Raw genomic sequence first — 18,398 nt, 5'->3', positions numbered from 1 at the left:
CTGAAAGAGGGAACTGCGTCTCGTGGCCATGCTGCAGAGTTGAGGGAGCACGAGCGGCTGCGGATGTCCGACGATGCGGGCAACCATCAGCTGGGTAACAAGTCAGAACAGCTCATCATAGGTTTATAGGAGAGCTCGGTAGCATCCTGGACCCTGCTTGAGCATCGGGGAGATGAAACGCACCGTCCCGCTGTTGTGCTCCGTGAAGTCGCAGGAAAGGAAAGGGGGCATCCTGGATGGCTCAGGATACAGTACTGGCAATCGGGTCCGGATTGTTGTGATCTTGATAAGTCACTGTGTAAGTTCAGCAATGACGGGAAGCAATCAACCGGTACTCGGGCAAGTCAAATCCCCGAACCAAGCACCCCGCCGTCCCCGGCCAGCAACGGCCTTGGCACGGCAATCCTGGCCCACCCGGCTCCGAACCCGGAGGCGGCGCCTGCAGTTGGGCCTCGGTCTTGGTCCGGACTTATAAGACATCCTACGCACGCCTTATCTCAACTATACCAAAAACGTATTGTGCAACATCAGTTGTATCAGCCACATCAGCAACCGCAACAATGACGCTCACAGTTCTCACCGACGACCAGATCCGGTCCCTGCTCGAGAACCTAACCCCCGATGAATTGGAGGGCTTCCGCAACGCCCTCATCTCGGCCCTGCACGAGCACTCGGTCGGCGCACAGGATGGGTCCGCAATCCACCAGCCCGAGCGCATTTCTGTCAATAACACGGAAACGGGTTGTACCACCCTGTTCATGCCCTCGAGCAATTCCACCGGTAACGCCGTCAAGGGTAGGTACTTTAAAACCCTCCCCCCTCCTTTCATTCCCCCGACAGTACCACTAACCCCCCATCTCCCCACCCCGCAGTAATAACCCTCACCTCCGCCACCAACCAACCCCCCACCACAACCACAACCACAACCACAACCACCACCAGCACCCCCACCCCTGCTGCCAAACCCAAACCCACCATCCGCCCCACCGGCGCCATAACCCTCCTCTCCCCAACCGGAACGCCCCTCGGCCTCCTGCACGCCGCAGCGCTCACCGCCTTCCGCACCGCCCTCGGCTCACTGTCCATGATACGCCAGCGCACCGCGCCCCTCGCGCGCATTGTAGTCTTCGGCTGCGGCGAGCAGGCCTACTGGCACGCGCGGCTGGCGCTGCTGGCGCGCGGGCGCGAGGTGAGGGAAGTGGTGTTTGTGAACCGGAGGGTTAGTGAGGCGAGTGCGGAGGTGTTGAGAAGGTTTGGGGATGGGGATGGGGATGGGGAGGGTGTGGCGGAGGGGGTGAAGAGGAGGGAGGGGTGGGAGGGGTGTCGGTTTGAGGTTTTGGTTAGAGGGGAGGGGGGGCGGGATGGTGAGGGGGGGAGGTTGCGGGAGGTTTTGAGGGGGGCGGATGTTGTGTTTTGTTGTACGCCGTCGATGGAGCCGTTGTTTGAGGAGGGGCTGTTTGAGGGGGTGGGGAAGGGGCGGTTGGTGGTCGCGATTGGGAGCTATACCCCCGAGATGAGGGAGATTCCGGCTGGGTTGGTGAGGCAGGCGCTCACGGTCGGGGAGAGGGAGGCGGGTGTCGTGGTCGTGGACACGATCGAGGGCGCGTTGACGGAAGCGGGGGAGTTGATTGAGGTCGGGGTCAAGCCGGAGCAGATGGTCGAGTAAGTCATTCTTCTTTTTCCTTTTTATGGCGAGGACAAGTCACTAATACGATGCAACGCAGGCTTGGGGAGCTGGCCGCACTCGAAGGAGACCACACGACGGACACAAAGAGGCGCAACCTGGTGCAGTGGCTCCAGACGGGCAACGTCATTTACAAGAGCGTCGGAATAGGGCTGATGGACCTGTCCGTCGGCATGCACCTGATCGAGTATGCAAAGGAGAAGGGGGTCGGGACCCATGTTCAGGGGTTCTAGCCTCCGGGTGTTGCTAGTTTATGAAGACACCTGTTATTACTCCCCTCTTCGTTAGATAACACCTACCGTTTTGTAGCAATATAAAGTATATGACGGCGTTCAGCTGTGTGGGAACTCAACCACCATCTTGGCGTGTTGTGTGGAATAGGGGTAAACGAATGCCACGGCAACGACGTTCCGGAGAACGTGGGTCCAAATCAAGTTGTCAGCTTAATTCGAAACTCAATCCGAACCAATTCTCACTCATCACCTAAATCCGAACTTCCAACTTGTGCTGCCGATTAACCTCACCGGTACTTCCAGCCGACTTGATACCACCGTTCCCAAGATATCTTTAAGAGAAAGTTAGCCAACCCCTGTCAACACCACCCATATCCCACAAACTAACAAAGCCATAGATAAAAACCCCGACCCGCCATAACCCATCCCACCACCACCAAAACCATGCCCCCCCTCAAAGCCGCCCTGACCCTGCACCTCCTAATCGAGACCCCCGCCTCGCTCTCCTTCCTGCTCACCCCCCAAGCCCAGCTCCCGGGGGCCTCGCCCGACGCCCGCCTCATCCTGCGCAACTTGGGCGGCCTGCTGCTGGCGACCAACCTGGCGTGCCTGGCGCTGCTGGGCGGCGGGCGCATCGCGGACGACGACGGGGACCGCGTCACGGCCCTGTTCTGCGCGGGGCTGGGGACCTATCATGTGTGGCCGACCTACAGGGCGTGGGTGAGGATGGGGATGGGGGGTGGGCTGCAGGGGAAGAGGGTGCTTGGGGGGCCGGTGGTGCATTTTGTGGTGCATGTGGCGTGTTTGGTTGCGATGGTGGGCGGTGGGGTGGTTGGGTTGTTGGAGGGGTGAAGGGAGGATGGAGGAGGAGAAGGACGGAGGTGATGGCTAAGGTGATGATTAGGAGGGAGTTAATATTTTGGAGGGAGGTGAATACCACGGAGGCGGACACTGATTCTTTAAATTGTATCCAACAGGCTAGCCTACACCTTAGCTTAACAAAGTACAGTCCGACTAGCTTCGGAACAGCCTCAACCCCTCCTCTTCGACATTGACACCGCCCATTTCCTCGTCCGAGGCCTCCTCCTCCTCCCTCAACTCCATCTTCTGCCCAAACAGCGTCCCAAACAACCTGTCGATCGCATGCTCCTCCCACTCCCGCCTGTCCTCGGGCGCCATAAAGTTCTGCAGCTTCTCGTGCACCGTGTACCGCAGCTTGCGCCCCTTGCTGGCTCGCCTGTCGACGTTCTTCCGCGTCTTGGTCTCCTTGAGCGCCGCCCACCGGACCGTCGCGACCGACTCGCCCGGCGCCCCCGTGTCCGTGCTCCGCTGGTCGACTAGCTCTTTGAGGAGAACCTGATAGAAGTCGGCGTCGTCGTAAATCTGCGCGTCTTCTTCGACCTTCTTGGCCGCCTGCGCCGGCGCGCAGGAGCGTGGCGTCCGCGCGCGCTTGACAAGCCGCTCCGAGCTTAGGAGCTGTTCGTCCAACGCCGAGACGAGAGTCTGGGTTTCGGACTTGACCAGCTTTCTGGTGGAGAGCGCGGCGTTGCTCTTCTTCACTCTCTCCGACCACTTGTCGAGGACTTTCCGTCTATGGGAGTGGGCGGCCTCTTCCACTGATTGCATGCTCTCCCAGATGGTCTGACTCGGGGTGTCCATGTCGACCCCGCGTTTCCTCTTGTCCCCGACCTTGGCCCTGCTGCTCTCGGGCATAAAACTGTGCCGGACGCTGTCAATTGTGTTCCACAGCTTGACCGCCGCCTCTTCGGCTGCGTGGTACGCTTCCGTACCGTTCTCATGGCTGTTGTCGACCACGCTGAACGAGTTTGCCGCCACCAGTGCCTTCTGTAGCCGGATACGGAGGTTCAAGATGGAATCGAACGCACGGCGCTGAACGCGCACTGCCATGCCCTTCTCTGCGTCCGCTTTGGCAGCTTGCGACATGGCGGCCACGATGCTCTTCTGCCCCTCGGTCGCCATTTTCCGAAGTTGAGCGCGTTCGTTGTCACCGTCGTCGGATGCTGCGTCTTCCTCATCTTCTTCATCTTCATCCTCCTCCTCGTCTTCGTCCCCTTCTTCATCATCCTCCTCATCATCACCCTCGCTCTCATCGTCGTCCCCTTCCTCTTCATCGTCCTCCTCCTCGTCCTCGCCAGACAGCTCGGCCTCCAGATCAAAGAGGCGTGCGCCGTCTCCGTCAAGCTCAGAGTCTTCTTCAGACGCCTCTAACTCGTCCTCTTCGTCTTCGAGGTCCTCCCCTGATGAAGACATGAAGTCTGCAGCGGTAGGTCTCTGTTTGATCCGCCCATTTGGGACCTTAGGTTTCGAGCTGCCGCGAAAGACAAAGTCCTTGAGGTGTTGTTCGTCACTTTCGCAAAGCGCATTGTCGCTGCTGATCTCGCCGTCGTCATCGATGTGATCGGCTTCAAGGTCTGCTGTTTCTGGGTCGTCGAATACTTCGTCGCCGCTCTCGTCGTCTTCCTCTTCGTCATCTTCGCTGCTCTCCTCTAGCGCCTCTCTGCTGACGCGCGAGCCGCGGTATTCGGGGCCCAGTGCAATTGCATCTTTTTGTCGGAGCTTGCTCTTCCTACATGGCTGTTAGAGAAACATGAGAAATATGGGTAGGGCCCATGCATACCCAACAGCAACATAGTGCTCTGTTCCGGCGTGTTCGTCGGCCGACTCTTCGCTCCCGCTCTGCTCATCATCATCGGGCGCCTCGTTTTCGATATCGAAATCTGGTATTCGGGTCAGATATGGTAGCAATTGGGAAAATAATGTATTTACCAACCCTTTGCGACCTTCTCCTCGAACTCGGAAAACCGCCCAGAGCGGCCCTTGCGTGTTGCCGACATGGTGGTGATTGCGCTCTGGGTTGCTGGGAGCAGAGGCTTCTCGATTGACACCCCACATGGAAATTTTTAGGGGAGCAGGATCAGAGCCAGCGGCCGGGAAATTTTGGCGGTGAGTTCTGGCAGAACCCGCCGCTGGGTTCGCAGTGGGGTGCTGTGGGACCTTGATTACAGGGGCCCTCGCTGAAGCTCTCAGCAGCATCAATACAACTCGATGAGGTCGGTACAGTCATGAACATTAACATCAGTTGAGGCTCGGCACCTTCATCACAAAATACATGGCCGGCGCCTAGGACATGATCGAAATACAATGATAATTCCCCAACACAAGTCATCATGAAATCCCACATCTCCCGCCGGTTCCTCCACACCACGCGTGCGCTCCTCCATGAGAACCCTCTTGTAAGTCCTCTCTCACACCAAACCCAACTCCCAACCCACCCCCCACCAACAACACTCTAACACCCCCCCAAGGGCCTCCCCCAAAAAGGCACCATCCCCCGCTTCCAGCGCGGCCTCCCCACCAAACGCCCCATCAAAGGCGTCTCCCACATCATCGCCGTCTCCTCAGCCAAAGGCGGCGTCGGCAAGAGCACCATCGCCGCCAACCTCTCCCTAGCCTTCGCCCGCCTCGGGCTACGATCAGGGATCCTCGACACGGACATCTTCGGCCCTTCCATCCCAACCCTTTTCGACCTGACCACCACCGCCCCCCACCTCAACGCCCAGAACCAACTCATCCCGCTGACGGCCTACGGCGTGCAGACCATGTCGCTGGGCTACCTGCACTCCGACGAGTCGGCGCCCGTGGTGTGGCGCGGGCCGATGCTGCTCAAGGCGGTGCAGCAGCTGCTGCACGAGGTGGACTGGACGGCGCGCGGCGGCGGCGGGGCGGGGGACGGGGTTGTGGATGTGCTGGTGCTGGACCTGCCGCCGGGGACGGGGGACGTGCAGCTGAGCATCGCGCAGCAGGTGCCCGTGGACGGGGCGGTGGTGGTGACGACGCCGCACGTGCTGGCGGTCAAGGACGCGGTGAAGGGGGTGGGCATGTTTGGGAAAGTTGGGGTGCCGGTGCTGGGGTTGGTGCAGAACATGAGCCTGTTTAGGTGTCCGTGCTGTGGGGGGGAGACGCCCGTTTTTGGGGGGAATGAGAGGGTTTTGGAGATGTGTCGGGAGAAGGGGATTGAGTTGCTGGGGGATGTGCCGCTGCATCCGAATATTGGGGAGGATGGGAGTCGAGGGAGGCCGACGGTTGCGGCGGAGCCCGAGTCGGAACGGGCGGCCGTGTTTATGGATGTCGCGAGGAAGTTGGCGGCGAAGGTTGGGTTGGAGGTTAGCTAGTGGGTGTGCATACACCTCGAAGGTGAGGTTGGGCTGTTGAACTGCACCAGCCTTGTGGCTCCAGTGATTTGTATCATATGTATGACTATTGTTTCGATCTAGAATCCGGATGAGATGGCAAGCGTAAATGTGGGTCAGGCACATTCAGCCGTATAACATAAACAACAATGCCGAGGAACGAATTGTATTGCGCAGTATAGGGTATCTCAATATATACTACGGCTAACTCTAGAGTCTTTCTGCGCTGTGAACCAAGACGGGAGCATCAGCGCATCGACTAGCGGGTTGGCTCCGAGACCACGTTAGCGTCCGTCTGAAACGAGAGTAATTAGGGACGAAAAAAACGTAAACCGGGTTCATCCCAAACCGTAACTCCAACCTATGATGCCGTCCTTCGATAAACCGAACGCCAGTGGTCGCTGCCCCTTTGCACGGGCACATCTGTTCCGCTCCAGGCCGTGACCGCGTTTCTGAAAGAAAGAAGACCATGTCAGTCTAATCCAATTCTTCGTTGGGCTGATACACATGGCGGCTCCTGGTAGGGTCCTTGCGCATTGACTGGCCAGAGCCGGTAAAGCCAACTGTAACGAGATTAGCACGTTTGTGTTAAAATGCGAGGAATTCTTGGGCTACTCACCCCGTCCGTGGATGCCGTCGGGCGTGCGGAACATGCTGTCCTTCTTGCCCGACTTGCCAAACTTCCCCTTGGTGGTAAACTCCTGCCACTTGTTCTTGCCCTTTTCGAGCTCCTTCGTGGCCTTGATCTTCTTGAACTTGGGCCGTGGCTTCTCGTCGTTGTCCTCCGCTCCCGCCTTGCCTGCCGCCTGCGCCTGGGGATACATATCAGCCGCGGCGGACATGACGATACCGTTGTTCGTCGAGGTTGGGGTCAGCGCCGAAGGGCTGGTCGTAGCCGTCGCCGCAGAGCCGCCGACTGCGTTGCTGTTGGTCGAGACGGCAGTGCCGTCAGCCTTGCGCTTCTGTGCGACCGGGCGAATATCCTTAGCACGCAGGGTCTCTGCCGTATCATAGCTTTTGAACTTGACTGTGTAGATGGGTGCCGTGGACGAACCAGTCACCGCGGTAATGCGCGCCGGGTAGAAGCCCTTGTCACCCGAGAGCCATTTTGCCATGACATTGTCATTGACCTGGTACGCGATAACTTCAGGCTCTTTCTCCTTCTCCTCGACGGGGGCAGCTTTCTTAAATGCCGGGTGGTTCTCGCGTGACCACTTTTGCTCGGCCGGGGGTGGCGATGGCGCCTTCTTCGGCGCGGCACTGGTGGGTTCGTTCTTGGGTTTGAGTTCGGCGAGAGAATCATCGAGCAGCTGGATCATCTGCTCCAGCTCGCTCCGAAGTCCTTGTAGTTCGGCATTATCAGGGTCCTCCCTAAGCGACGTGATGACGAGCTCGAGCTATCGAGTGTCAGTCTTGGTTTCTGTCTACATCGATTTGACTACCTCGGGCTTACCTGGCTCTCATATTCCTTGCGCTCTGTTTCGAGTTGGGTGCTCATTTTGATATTCAACGACGTTGAAACTGTCTCAATTGCAAAACACTGAAACGTAATGTTCGTTGTTGCGAGTGTTGAAAGTGGCGGGGTCCGAGTCGCGATCAATACCAGGAAAATGGAGACCTGTATGCACGGACTAGGTAGGGAGTTAGGAGCCCAGTTGCCTCCTTTCGACCCTCTCAATTTTGTATTGGTAACATTACACCTGTACCGTAAACCAATACACATCCGCACTTTCACAAGCTGCGGATTCCTCGCGGTGGGGTGGATCTCTCATCGGGCCTTCGCCAATCAACGGCTAGATAATTCCACCCGTTCCGTCACCGCTTTGGTATTCGGTCACGGCGGTTGAACTCGGACAAGAGTCCCGTTCTTGAACTCGACCGATCGAAAGAATTGCCTCCTCAAAAGCTAGCTTTCTAGTTTTCTGCCGTTTCCGACATCGCATATCTAGGAGGCCTCTACCAATTGGTTGTACAAGTCTCACCGTCAACGAGAGCCTTCCCAATCACGACCTTCTCATGCTTACAGCCCCCACCTCCCGAGCCTATGACGAATTACCCTACCAGTCAACAGCGACTTGACTGATTCTGCCGCCAAAGGTCCGGTGAATTGTTTGCCTCACGATCCACTTCCCAACGGCGCGTTCTTGCAGCCAGCGATCCCATTTCACGCGAGAAAGGCACCCGTGCGGCACTGTTCAGGCAAGTGGTTTAGGGAGAAATAAGGCGCAACAAAGAAACAGTCAGCCTGTCATGGCGAGGGACAGAGACAGCGACGGATTGGGCGCCAACCAATCAAAAAAGCCACCCGCCGCCGACGTGAGCGACCAACCACAGCAACATCCTCCGCAGCAGCAGTACCGAGCGAAGGGCCAGAAACACGTCGTAGGTGGGCGTCCCCATGCACGGAATCCGTCCTCGAAGGGTGTCCAGAAACACCATGCCGCTACGTCAACAGCGAAGTTGAATCGAAGACACGGGTCGCTTTCCCCCGATCGAGGACCCGGCGCCGCGATTGCGTCCCATCACCACCGCCGAGCGACCTCCGAGCTGAAACTGTCGCGCGACCCGTCGGCGTCCAATCTCAAAAAGAACACCTCGCAAACAAACCTAAAGCGCAATCGATCGCAGGCCGAGGTTGGAAAAAAGACAAAGTCGGCCATCAACCTCCAACGTTCCATTTCGAGTCCCGCCGTTCACAAGCTGAGGTCCTCTGGAGGCTCCAAGGTCCAATTCAATCTCGGCGACGAGGAGCAAAACGGGGACCAAGACGACGACGACGAGTGGGTGGACGCCAGCACATCTGCTTCGCCTCTGCTCTCCCGCCGCGGCTCTGCCGTCAGTTCCGCGTACACGACCAATGCCGCAGCCGACGACGAAGATTCGCTATCCGGATCACCGACGCCACACGCTGAGCTCCAGCGCACCTTGAGCAACGGGGCACAGAGCGATTCGCAAAACGGCACGCAAAACGGCGCAACAGACGGCTCACAATACTCCGTCAGCAGCCTTCCTCGGAACAATAAGATCGCGCACAACGAATACCTCACATCCCGAATTCTATCAAGAACCTCGTCGCACGGCGCTCCACCCATGATGTCGACCGAAAACGCCTCGGCCCGGCCGTCTTCCTTGCGGCAGCAGTCGCCTCCGGACTCGAGCCCCGGTCCGAGTCAATACCTTTCCAACACCCCCGTTACCACAGCCCAGGCCCGGCCGGGTAGTAGCGGGAAGGCGGAGCTCACCTCTCGGTTCGTAGGAAACAACAGTCAGGAGCCGGGATCTGGGATAGCGGGTGAATCGTTCATGCTAGCTGCACATAGGAATGGGCCGCCGAGGGTGGGAATAAATATCAAAGACGAGATCAGCGTGCCCAAGCGACGGCGGTCTGCGGGTGCCCTATCACAAGCGCGAGGCATTGATGCCCTGAACGCTCGTCGGGCAGCCGCAGAGAATGCCAGCGACGACGAGGAAGAGGAGGAGCGCATGGCGCGGGTGTCCCGTTCACGGCGGAGCGGCGAGTACGCCTTGCCGCGGGAGATGAACAGAACCCAACAAAAGCTCAACCTGCAGCGCGCGAGCTCCAGCCTGGAACCTCCACACCCCCACCCGGGGATAGGGATGGGCCCGCCCAGCGTGACCGCCGGCACGGGGCCGCTCATCGGCGTGCCGACCGCGTACGACGCGCGCGACCCGCGCGTCAACAAGGCGCTCGAGCGGACGGGCATGGAATACCTCACGGTGCGGCGCCACCTCAACCCGGTCGCCCGCTCCATCGCCCGCGTCATGCAGCTCCCGGGCCTCGAGAACAGCCGCCGCATCCCCCGCCCGGGCACCGCCGCCTCCTCCCACCACGCCTCGCGCCTCTCGGAGCAGTACAACCCCAACAACCACCGCGACCGCGACCGCGACGCCATCACCCGCAACTCCAGCATGGCCGACCTCATCAACGGCTCCGGCAGCGGGGGCCGCCGACCCCCCACACCACGAAGCGGCGGCGGCGGCGGTGGCGGCGGGGTGTTCTCGACCCTGCAGAGCGCCAGCTCCAGCCTCGGGACCGACGACGACGACGGCGCCAGCCGCATGCATGAGCGCCAGGGCCATGTGCTGGGCAATGGCCACGGCAATGGCCACAGCCATGCGCACGGCCACGGTCATGGGTTGAGCGGGACCAGCCTGGTCGACGGCGCCGAGGACGCGGGCACGCTGGCGCTGCTGCGCATGATGTGGGAGAAGAATATGGATCTGAGCGCCAGCCAGGACTAGAGCGACTGGCGGCTGCTACAGAGGGGTGAGGGGGTGGTGATGGTGGGTGGGGGTGGTGGGGGTGGTGATAGTGCAGCAGCATCATTAGCGCGTCTTTGTGTTGTGGATGGCCCGCCGCCGGGTTTGCTTGTTGAGATGCCGGTGGAGGAGGGGGGGGGGGAGATGGGGGGGCTAGCAGACCCCCGGCGAGCGCCCCTTGAGTTGCGTTGGTGGTGCCAGGGCTGTGTGTGGCCTGCGGGCGGTAGCATGGGGTATTGGCCCAGGGAATTAAGGTTTAGGGGTTTTAGGGCGTTTAGGTCGCGCTGCTCTGCACGCAGGGTCGGTTCTTCGGACGACGGGTGGCGTTATATTCAGTACCCTCGGTCTCTTTATATGGGCCAGGAAGCAGGGTGGTAGCATATTAGAGAATACGGATGACTGGCTTTTTTCTGACAGTGTTTCTTTGGCGGCGTTCTCGGTGAGCTGGGGGAGAACAGGCAAGGTCACTTTTGGTCTCAATGTCAACAAAATGTTCGGAAGGGAAGGACGGGATCAGGCGTGAAATGTTATACAAAGTTTTAACAGAGTTCGCTACGAGTGGAGTCGTTGAGGAACAGTGGGCTGACGAGTTCTCAATGAAGATGATGATCTATGATGAAATCGCAAGCGTCGTGGTCAGAAGCCGTGATGATTTCCGAAGAATGAATATGTTTCCCACCCACAAGCACATACACCGTAACACTGCTTCATCACAAAAAAGGATCATCCGCTTTGAATCTGTCCATGTAACCAAACCCACATGCATTGCTCTAAGAGTACACAGCCATCATGTCATTAACAGAAAAATAGGTATACAAAAAGCCTCCCCCCTTTTCCCTTCTCCCTTACTCAGCCACCCACACGGCGGCCATACCCATACCCGTGCCCACGCACATGGAAGTAAGGCCGATCTGCTTGCCCGTCCTCTTCAGCTCGTACAGAAGGGTGGAGACCTGCCTGGCGCCGGTGCAGCCGAGCGGGTGGCCGAAGGCGATGGCGCCGCCCTTGGGGTTGATGCGCTCCTGGGGCAGGCCGAGCTCGTTGGCGCACCACAGGCACTGGCTGGCGAAGGCCTCGTTGATTTCGTAGATGTCGACGTCGTCCTTGGAGATGCCGGTGAGCTCGAAGACCTTGGGGATGGCCTTCCAGGGCCCGACGCCCATGAGCAGGGGCGGCACGCCGACGATGGAGGCCGCGACGAACTTGCCCAGGATGGTCTGGCCGAGCTTCTCGGCGGTCGACCGCTTCATCATCAGCACGGCGGCCGCGCCGTCGCTGACCTGGCTGGCGTTGCCGGCGTGGATCGAGCCGTCCTTGGCGAAGGCCGCGCGGATCTTGCCGAGCGACTCGGCCGTCACGCCGGGGCGCACGCCGTCGTCGCGGTCGACCACGATCTCCTTGGTCTCGCCGGACTTGGGGTCCTCGAACTTGACCTTGAGGGGGTGGATCTCTTCCTTGAAGAGACCCGCGGCCTGGGCGTCAGCGGCCTTCTTGAAGGAGGCGGCGGCGAAGGCGTCTTGGCTGGCGCGGGTGACGCCGCGGTCCTTGGCCATCTTCTCGGACAGGACGCCCATGGGCACCTTGCAGTTGGCGGCTTCGGGGTGGGTCTCGAGGAGCTCAGAGAACTCGGAGACGGCGCCCGGGCCGTATTGGGTCGACATGCTCTCGACACCGGCACCGATGCCGACCTCGATCATGCCGGCACGGATCTGGTTCGCGATGTCGACGCAGGCCTGGAGGCCGGACGAGCACTGACGGTTGAGGGTGCGGACGGCGGTCGAGTCGGGGAAGCCGGCAACTAGGGAGGCGGCGCGCATCTCGGTGGCACCGCCACCGGGGGCGAGCACGGTGCCGACGACGATATCCTCGACGAGGGCCGGGTTGATCTTGGAGCGCTCAATGACGCCCTTGAGCGCGCCGGCCATGAGGTCAGCCGCGAAGGTGTCCTTGAAGGAGCCCTTGCCGCCCTTGCAGATGGCTGTCCGGAGAGCTGCTGTGACAACGATCTGGAGAACAGATAAGTGAGCGCATGAGGGCAACGAGAGGCGGGCAGCAACAGGCAAACAAGCTTACATCGTCGGGGTTCTTCTCGAGGAGCTTCGCCTTGCCGCCAGCGGCAGCGCCGCCAGAGATCTGGCCGCCCAGTTGGGAAAGTCTATCGAGAGCTGCAGATGCATCAAGTCAGCGAGGGGCTAGTTTCCGAGTAAGCCGAGGGAGAAATAAACATACCACCCATTGTGAATTGTGTGTATGTGTGGGAGAGAGAGGAGACGTTGAACAAAAAGGGAGCGGTGTCAAGGAAGAGACTTTTGGTGATGATTTGGCAAAGGATGGGTTAAGCAGCAATGTAGTAGACGGAGTTTATAAAGCAAGCACCACAATCCCACTCTTTGAATAGGATGGATGCAAAGTTACCTCGGGCGGCGGCTCATGGACTTTTCCGTTGAAACTCTGGAACTCGGTCCACGAGTCGGTTGGCCTTGCCGTGGCGACGGCCCAGGTGATGTCAGAAAGGCCGAGGCATTGCCGCATCCGGATTAGCGCAGGCTGGGGTGCATTTCTCAGCACCCGCTCAAAGCCGTTCACATGCTTGGGGAAGCCGCTCACTGCATTTTGGTGTTCCTTCCCCCAAATTGTTCCGCGATCAACAAACAGCTTAGAAAACGCCAATGCGAATGCCCGATAACTGGATCGGATCATAGAACACATGCCTCTCTTTAGTCTGGTATTCCCACTTGCCACCATCGAATATTTTGAACATTAAGTAACTATCGCAATCGCCACATCACCCTTTTAGCGGTTTCAGAAGGATGCTCCGCCCGGCGACGACGCGGGGTTGGGAGCAACTGGCGGAGCAACAACCTGGGCAGGCAGTCAATTGCCCTTTTTCCAAGCATCAGGATCCAACACGCCCAGACAAAACACCAAGTCGCTAATATTCAACTACAATAAACCTCACTTGTGGAATTGCTTGACCTTCTCGATCTCGTCATAGCTGCCCATGAAAATGCCCGATCTGTCATGAATGTGCTCTGGCTCCACCTCCAACATCCTCTGCATCTTGCTGTTGACCGCTTGACCACCGGCTAAGGGAGAAGAGGGGTGTGAGTTGCTGCCGGTTACTCCACAACGGGGGGATGGAGGGGGGGGAGGGCATCAATCAGGCTTACCATTCTCAAACACCATCGCCATAGGCGCGCACTCGTACAGGATGCGCAGCTTGCCCTTGGGGCTCTTCTTGTCCGCCGGGTAGGCAAAGACGCCGCCGTAGAGCAGCGTCCGGTAGGCGTCGGCCACCATGCTGCCGATGTAACGGGCGCTGTAGGGCTTGCCGCCCTCGGGGGCCTCCTTGAGCGACTCAAAGTATTGCTTGACGTTGTCCTCCCAGTAGAGCGAGTTGCCCTCGTTGACCGAGTAGATGGCGCGGCTCCGGGGCAGGCGCATGTCCGGGTGGGTGAGGATGAACTCGCCGAGGCCGTTGTCGAGCGTGAAGCCGTTGACGCTGCCGCCGCGCATGGTGATGACCAGCTGCGCCGACGCGCCGTACATGGTGAAGCCCGCCGCCACCAGCTCCGTGCCCGGCTTGAGGATGTCCTCCTTGCTGCCCGTCGACCCCTCGGCCAGCTTGTGGATGGCGAAGATGGTGCCGACCGACACCCCCGCGTCCAGGTTGGAGCTGCCGTCGATCGGGTCGCACGCCACCGCGTACCGCGCGTTGGTGCTGTCCTTGAAGAAGATGACGTCCTCCTCCTCTTCCGACACTAGCAGCGCGCACCGCCCGCTCGACCGCATCGCCTCGATGAACAGGTCGTTGGAGATGACATCCAGCTTCTTTTGCTCGTCGCCCGTCGTGTTGGACGAGCCCGCCAGCCCCGTCAGGTTGACCAGCGTCGCCCGCCGGATGTAGTAGGCGATCGACTTGAACGAGAATTGGAGTGCGTGGCAGAGGAGCCTGGGTTGGGGTCAGCCAAGCAATGGTCATCGGAGGGAAAAGACAGAATAGGAATTGGGGTGTCGTACGTAAAGTCGCCGGTGGCCTCTTTGTGTTTTACTTGCTCCTCAGTGAGGAACCGGGTGAGGGTGACGATATGGGTGTTAACCTTCTCCCCCTCGGCCGGACTACTCCCGTTTGCTGAAGCCATTGTGGTTGTTGGCGTGTGTGGTATATCCCCTTCTTCTGGCCTTGTATTTGTTCGTCGGGTGCTCAAATCTGAACAATTGAAGCTTCGACTGCTATTCTCGGAAATATCGTGACGGGGTATGGAAGTACCAGCAACTCGGTGATGTTCTGTCGAGACGAGACGAGACGGTAGAGGAATAGGGGGAGGAAGCAAACAAGAAAGGGGGGATGATGTCAAGTGGAGAATGAATGCAGGTGATGAATCACGGACGGTGAGAAGGAAGTTTGAGAAGAATGGACGATGATCCTAACTTATTTGCGTCTAATAGCGAGCTCAAGGCAGGAGCGGGAGGGAAGAAAAATAGGGTCTTATTAGTGCACCCGAACGGCATCCATCTTTTGCAATCGCACACGCCCCCGTCCCGTTCCTGGCCCATCCATAACCCGGGAATCTTCCGTCCACACGGCCCAGGCCCCCAACAGAAAGGTACATGATACGCGAACTCCCACCGTTACGTACGTGTTCGGGTTCCCTTCTCCCTAGAACGCGCCCCTCATCGGCCGTCGTCGGCAGAGCACGGCTATCGCGGGGCGTTGCGGGGCAGGGCGGCTGACTGACATCAGAGCGCCCCAAATCTCCAATCCCGGGCAAGGAAGCAAAGAAAAGCGCGCTGTTGGTCAGAATCTCAGGCACTCACTCGAAACGTCTCCGTGCCGCTTCCACCGTTATCTCCAGCAAATTCCCAGTGCTGCTACTACACGGTATCCCCCACGTCTCACCCGAAATGCATCTCCATATGAAGAGGGAGCGTCTCCGGTCGAGAGGAATGGGACATGGGATCTTCGCACCCTCGCACCTCCACGGAGGTCAGGATACACACAGCCAACACAATACCCTCACACCCATGGGTAGATGGTGCCGTCCCACTTCCGAAAGAGGATTTCCCGGGACGGCAGGCATGCCGGGATACGCTTTGTCCCGAACGAGACCCGCAGCGTCCGCATCCAGAACCCCCGGCATTTCTTGGCCCTCCCCAGTCCCCCGCCGTCCGGGGCCAACTCCCGAATCAACGAAATGCACGAATCAGGTGCCATTCCCGTCGACATGAGGCAAGCTTCATGGAAGTTTCTCAGCGCATGTGACTTGGTCACCTGAGAGTTTCCAGGTTGTTGCTCGAGTGGAATGGAGCTGATTTTCCTTTAATTTTGGCCCAAGTCGGTCTCGTGACTTGCTCGCTTTTCGGGCTCGCTTGCTTGGCGGTGTGGTTTGGATGTGGTACCCTAACCCTCGTCTCGCGATATCATGGGCCGAGGGAAGCTGAGAAACCTCAAGCTGAGAGACTTAACATAGCCTTCCAAGGTGAACGGGTTGGAATCTACGACAAATGCATTGTACAACAACTGAGAGATCAGGCGCAACAACATGAGACAGAGGACACAATTTCTACCACAGCGGGCGCACAAAGGTTGACGTTTGGGCAAGCCCAGCCAGAATTCCCTGCTCATTCTATTCTTCTAATTGAACCACCCCCCGAATGGAGAACCTTGGATCCGCAAACTCTTTAAACATCTGATTCGCGTCGGCTCCAAAGTCCGATGCCTGCTGGTACCCGTTGTCAAGTCGATGATGCTTCGCCAGCGGGCCCCGGGTCGCCATCCACTCCGCCGGTCCTTGATAGCGGACCAAGCCCGGTAGCAAGATGGACCGATCGTTTCCCGAGTAAGAATACCCATCTCCCGTTTCCATCAAGGCAGGCACGAGCGGTTGGCTCTTATAGTTACTCGCGGCAGGCGCCGCCGCTCTCCAGTCGCCGGTTCCGAAGTTGGGGTCAACTGTGTCGGTCTCTGGGGGGAAGGTGTCGGGAGTTTGTTCCAGATTCACTTCGACAACCCCTCCCGAGATGCCGACGTAGAAGTTGGGCGAGACATCCGAGGGCCGGGCAAGGGACCACACGCTGCATAATTTGAAGTGTCGAAGTGAGTTGGAGAGGAAGTACTTGGCGTTTGGCCGGTAGTAGAGACTTTTTGAGAGCTCATGCCAGCGGCAGGGTAGGCCCATGAGGTGGTCGCAGCGCGTCCTGCCATTCGCTTCGGTACTAACCGGCTTCATGAAGGGCTGGTGAGGCCGCGGGAAGGGGACACTACCAAGGCATGAGAGGCCGGAGGTGTGGTAGTAGCCTTTTGTCCACCGGAAGTCAAACACCTGGATAGTGAGCCCATCTCCACCGCCTGCTACGAATCGCTCTGTGCCGTAGGCCATAAGGGATTCGGCAACGGACCACGGATCCACGTTGTCCTGGTAGACGGCGTCGAAAGGAGAGGATGTGCGAAGGTCTTGGAGTCTGTGTCATGTGTCAGCACAACGAATTGCGAACCTCTTTTTTCGTTGAGGAGACCGACGTACCTTATCGTGCCGTCCTTCCATGAACTGAGGAGCAGACTTGTTCCCCATTTGGCCCCTGAATGTAGGTAGACTGGCTCGAGAGAATTTGGGGAGATAGTCCTGTCACTCTCGATATTGAATTCCGCCTCCATTTTTTCGTTCTTCCCGACTGCGTGATGGGACCATCCGGTGGGCGTGAGGGTGAGATAACGAAGAGGGTCTTTGCAGCCGACCAGAGCTAGCGCTATTGACCCGCCATCTCCCATCCATCTTGCGCCGCCTAGCCTCGCGGAATCGGGCATCAAATGGCGCTCGTTCAGGTCGTAGGTCGTCGAAGGGGCTATTTCCACGGAATCATCCTCCGGTAGGCGGTAAATGCTCAAATCGGTCTTGGAAGCGGCAGCGACGAGCGGGCCCTTGCTGCTGTCGACGACATCTAGAGCGTTGATTGTGCCCGGTTCCGAGAGTTGGCGGGCGTTGATTCCCGAGTCAGTAACAGAACCGAACTGGGCAATATGCTCGCCGAAACGATCTGGCTCGGCGGACAGGAGAGACAATACACCGTTATGCCGTCCCGCAACGATGGCTCGGCCACTACCATGCTTAACGATCTTGATGGTCTTCACGTCATCATAACCGCCGCTGAGGCCGAGCTTTCCGCCTTCCACCTTCTGCCAGGAGGTTTTCGATACCCTGCCTCGCCCTTGACGCTCTCGATAGCGGGCGACGATATCTTCCCCCGCACCCCATACAACAAGCTCTTGTTGTGTAGCCGGGTCAAGGTGGGCGTCAACAACAGCCATGAATGAAGCCGCGGGGGCTCTTTGCCGCCACCCCTGCCTGCCATTAATGGGGTCGGGGCGACGGGGAAGCAGAACCTGGAACTGAAGGGCCCGCTTATCCCAGCATCGGCTTTGCCAGGTCATCGATTCGGCCAGTTGCTGCCATGTGCGACTTCCCGTAGCCGGGGCTGGGACATTAAGAGTCGGGAACCTGTTCCTAACAAAAATACGCCACCCATCGTTACTGACGAGGTGCCGAAGTTGGTGACAGGAAAGTGCAAGAGCCCATAGTTCCCGAGCGCTTTCCAAATTGGCGAAAACCAGAAAGAGGATATCGTCGGGCAGATCCACAAGTCGAGGGCTCATTCCGTTGGGTGCGTAAACGCCAAAACGTAGATTTGATTTTGGCTTAAGAGGTGATTTTCCACTGTTTGTTGTCGAGAATTACAGTTTGTTCCTCGGCAGGAACTGGAGGCTAAAAAGCATTTCGCACAACCAGGTTGAGCTTGAGAGTTACGTTTAAGGCAGTCATTGACCTGACTGGGTTCTCAAATACTGAGTCATAGGATGCATAATGCTTGCCACAACAGGAAGGAAGGTGCTGACTTGGGCACCCTCTGGCCAAAAAAAGCCGAACTCCAAAGAAGACAAGAAACCAAACAAGAAGAATTACGTGAAATAAATCGGGAAAATAAATAAACCAA

General features: G+C 58.4%; 9 protein-coding genes across 9 annotated transcripts; 4 read left to right on the top strand and 5 right to left on the bottom strand.

Moving 5' to 3' along the window:
* The first annotated feature begins 437 nt into the window (after positions 1-437).
* B0H64DRAFT_347465 (uncharacterized protein) lies at positions 438-2,029 on the top strand. The gene is made up of 3 exons (XM_062801364.1): positions 438-795; positions 873-1,662; positions 1,725-2,029. Exons 1-3 carry the CDS (start codon positions 561-563, stop codon positions 1,915-1,917), a joined length of 1,218 nt encoding a protein of 405 aa, XP_062656057.1. The 5' UTR covers positions 438-560; the 3' UTR covers positions 1,918-2,029.
* Positions 2,030-2,220: 191 nt separating this feature from the next.
* On the top strand, positions 2,221-2,846 carry B0H64DRAFT_230596 (uncharacterized protein). Its single transcript, XM_062799720.1, has 2 exons — positions 2,221-2,261; positions 2,316-2,846. The coding sequence occupies exon 2, from the start codon at positions 2,362-2,364 to the stop codon at positions 2,767-2,769; it is 408 nt and encodes a 135-aa protein (XP_062656056.1). The 5' UTR covers positions 2,221-2,261; positions 2,316-2,361; the 3' UTR covers positions 2,770-2,846.
* Positions 2,847-2,852: 6 nt separating this feature from the next.
* On the bottom strand, positions 2,853-4,814 carry B0H64DRAFT_407010 (apoptosis antagonizing transcription factor-domain-containing protein). Its single transcript, XM_062804542.1, has 3 exons — positions 4,709-4,814; positions 4,556-4,655; positions 2,853-4,504 (listed from the first exon to the last, which is right to left on the bottom strand). The coding sequence occupies exons 1-3, from the start codon at positions 4,770-4,772 to the stop codon at positions 2,932-2,934; spliced, it is 1,737 nt and encodes a 578-aa protein (XP_062656055.1). The 5' UTR covers positions 4,773-4,814; the 3' UTR covers positions 2,853-2,931.
* Positions 4,815-4,977: 163 nt separating this feature from the next.
* B0H64DRAFT_347458 (P-loop containing nucleoside triphosphate hydrolase protein) lies at positions 4,978-6,277 on the top strand. The gene is made up of 2 exons (XM_062801363.1): positions 4,978-5,171; positions 5,244-6,277. Exons 1-2 carry the CDS (start codon positions 5,106-5,108, stop codon positions 6,108-6,110), a joined length of 933 nt encoding a protein of 310 aa, XP_062656054.1. The 5' UTR covers positions 4,978-5,105; the 3' UTR covers positions 6,111-6,277.
* Positions 6,278-7,771, bottom strand: B0H64DRAFT_426605 (uncharacterized protein). The gene is made up of 3 exons (XM_062805745.1): positions 7,582-7,771; positions 6,748-7,525; positions 6,278-6,691 (listed from the first exon to the last, which is right to left on the bottom strand). The coding sequence occupies exons 1-3, from the start codon at positions 7,624-7,626 to the stop codon at positions 6,606-6,608; spliced, it is 909 nt and encodes a 302-aa protein (XP_062656053.1). The 5' UTR covers positions 7,627-7,771; the 3' UTR covers positions 6,278-6,605.
* A 172-nt stretch (positions 7,772-7,943) lies between these two features.
* Positions 7,944-10,467, top strand: B0H64DRAFT_407005 (uncharacterized protein). Its single transcript, XM_062804541.1, has one exon. It carries the CDS (start codon positions 8,379-8,381, stop codon positions 10,389-10,391), a length of 2,013 nt encoding a protein of 670 aa, XP_062656052.1. The 5' UTR covers positions 7,944-8,378; the 3' UTR covers positions 10,392-10,467.
* A 558-nt stretch (positions 10,468-11,025) lies between these two features.
* B0H64DRAFT_407002 (Thiolase, N-terminal domain-containing protein) lies at positions 11,026-12,903 on the bottom strand. The gene is made up of 3 exons (XM_062804540.1): positions 12,639-12,903; positions 12,483-12,574; positions 11,026-12,415 (listed from the first exon to the last, which is right to left on the bottom strand). Exons 1-3 carry the CDS (start codon positions 12,643-12,645, stop codon positions 11,255-11,257), a joined length of 1,260 nt encoding a protein of 419 aa, XP_062656051.1. The 5' UTR covers positions 12,646-12,903; the 3' UTR covers positions 11,026-11,254.
* Positions 12,904-13,259: 356 nt separating this feature from the next.
* On the bottom strand, positions 13,260-14,687 carry B0H64DRAFT_230508 (fructose-1,6-bisphosphatase class 1/Sedoheputulose-1,7-bisphosphatase). Its single transcript, XM_062799719.1, has 3 exons — positions 14,430-14,687; positions 13,580-14,361; positions 13,260-13,495 (listed from the first exon to the last, which is right to left on the bottom strand). The coding sequence occupies exons 1-3, from the start codon at positions 14,549-14,551 to the stop codon at positions 13,365-13,367; spliced, it is 1,035 nt and encodes a 344-aa protein (XP_062656050.1). The 5' UTR covers positions 14,552-14,687; the 3' UTR covers positions 13,260-13,364.
* Positions 14,688-15,837: 1,150 nt separating this feature from the next.
* B0H64DRAFT_230505 (uncharacterized protein) lies at positions 15,838-18,230 on the bottom strand. Its single transcript, XM_062799718.1, has 2 exons — positions 16,934-18,230; positions 15,838-16,871 (listed from the first exon to the last, which is right to left on the bottom strand). The coding sequence occupies exons 1-2, from the start codon at positions 18,058-18,060 to the stop codon at positions 16,037-16,039; spliced, it is 1,962 nt and encodes a 653-aa protein (XP_062656049.1). The 5' UTR covers positions 18,061-18,230; the 3' UTR covers positions 15,838-16,036.
* Between the last annotated feature and the right edge of the window lie 168 nt (positions 18,231-18,398).

The sequence above is a fragment of the Chaetomium fimeti genome (assembly GCF_033439085.1).
Source record: "Chaetomium fimeti strain CBS 168.71 chromosome Unknown B0H64scaffold_7, whole genome shotgun sequence".
In the NCBI taxonomy this organism is placed as follows: domain Eukaryota; kingdom Fungi; phylum Ascomycota; class Sordariomycetes; order Sordariales; family Chaetomiaceae; genus Chaetomium; species Chaetomium fimeti.
Note: the sequence above shows the minus strand (reverse complement) of the source record. Positions and strands in the feature narration are given on the sequence as shown.

Bases quoted from the DNA above. Each gene is read 5' to 3' on its own strand.
- B0H64DRAFT_407010 (XM_062804542.1), bottom strand. From the start codon at position 4,772: ATGTCGGCAACACGCAAGGGCCGCTCTGGGCGGTTTTCCGAGTTCGAG. The intron at 4,656-4,708 runs GTTGGTAAATAC...CCCGAATACCAG, and splicing joins CGAGGAGAAGGTCGCAAAGG to ATTTCGATATCGAAAACGAG. The intron at 4,505-4,555 runs GTATGCATGGGC...ACAGCCATGTAG, and splicing joins GAGCACTATGTTGCTGTTGG to GAAGAGCAAGCTCCGACAAA.
- B0H64DRAFT_407002 (XM_062804540.1), bottom strand. The intron at 12,416-12,482 runs GTAAGCTTGTTT...TCTGTTCTCCAG, and splicing joins TCGAGAAGAACCCCGACGAT to ATCGTTGTCACAGCAGCTCT.
- B0H64DRAFT_230508 (XM_062799719.1), bottom strand. From the start codon at position 14,551: ATGGCTTCAGCAAACGGGAGTAGTCCGGCCGAGGGGGAGAAGGTTAAC. The intron at 14,362-14,429 runs GTACGACACCCC...ACCCCAACCCAG, and splicing joins GAGGCCACCGGCGACTTTAC to GCTCCTCTGCCACGCACTCC. The intron at 13,496-13,579 runs GTAAGCCTGATT...CTTCTCCCTTAG, and splicing joins GGCGATGGTGTTTGAGAATG to CCGGTGGTCAAGCGGTCAAC.
- B0H64DRAFT_407005 (XM_062804541.1), top strand. From the start codon at position 8,379: ATGGCGAGGGACAGAGACAGCGACGGATTGGGCGCCAACCAATCAAAA.
- B0H64DRAFT_347458 (XM_062801363.1), top strand. From the start codon at position 5,106: ATGAAATCCCACATCTCCCGCCGGTTCCTCCACACCACGCGTGCGCTC. The intron at 5,172-5,243 runs GTAAGTCCTCTC...CACCCCCCCAAG, and splicing joins TCCTCCATGAGAACCCTCTT to GGCCTCCCCCAAAAAGGCAC.
- B0H64DRAFT_230596 (XM_062799720.1), top strand. From the start codon at position 2,362: ATGCCCCCCCTCAAAGCCGCCCTGACCCTGCACCTCCTAATCGAGACC.
- B0H64DRAFT_230505 (XM_062799718.1), bottom strand. From the start codon at position 18,060: ATGAGCCCTCGACTTGTGGATCTGCCCGACGATATCCTCTTTCTGGTT. The intron at 16,872-16,933 runs GTACGTCGGTCT...CACATGACACAG, and splicing joins TGGAAGGACGGCACGATAAG to ACTCCAAGACCTTCGCACAT.
- B0H64DRAFT_347465 (XM_062801364.1), top strand. From the start codon at position 561: ATGACGCTCACAGTTCTCACCGACGACCAGATCCGGTCCCTGCTCGAG. The intron at 796-872 runs GTAGGTACTTTA...CCCACCCCGCAG, and splicing joins CACCGGTAACGCCGTCAAGG to TAATAACCCTCACCTCCGCC. The intron at 1,663-1,724 runs GTAAGTCATTCT...GATGCAACGCAG, and splicing joins AAGCCGGAGCAGATGGTCGA to GCTTGGGGAGCTGGCCGCAC.
- B0H64DRAFT_426605 (XM_062805745.1), bottom strand. From the start codon at position 7,626: ATGAGCACCCAACTCGAAACAGAGCGCAAGGAATATGAGAGCCAG. The intron at 7,526-7,581 runs GTAAGCCCGAGG...GACACTCGATAG, and splicing joins GCAAGGAATATGAGAGCCAG to CTCGAGCTCGTCATCACGTC. The intron at 6,692-6,747 runs GTGAGTAGCCCA...ATCTCGTTACAG, and splicing joins CGACGGCATCCACGGACGGG to TTGGCTTTACCGGCTCTGGC.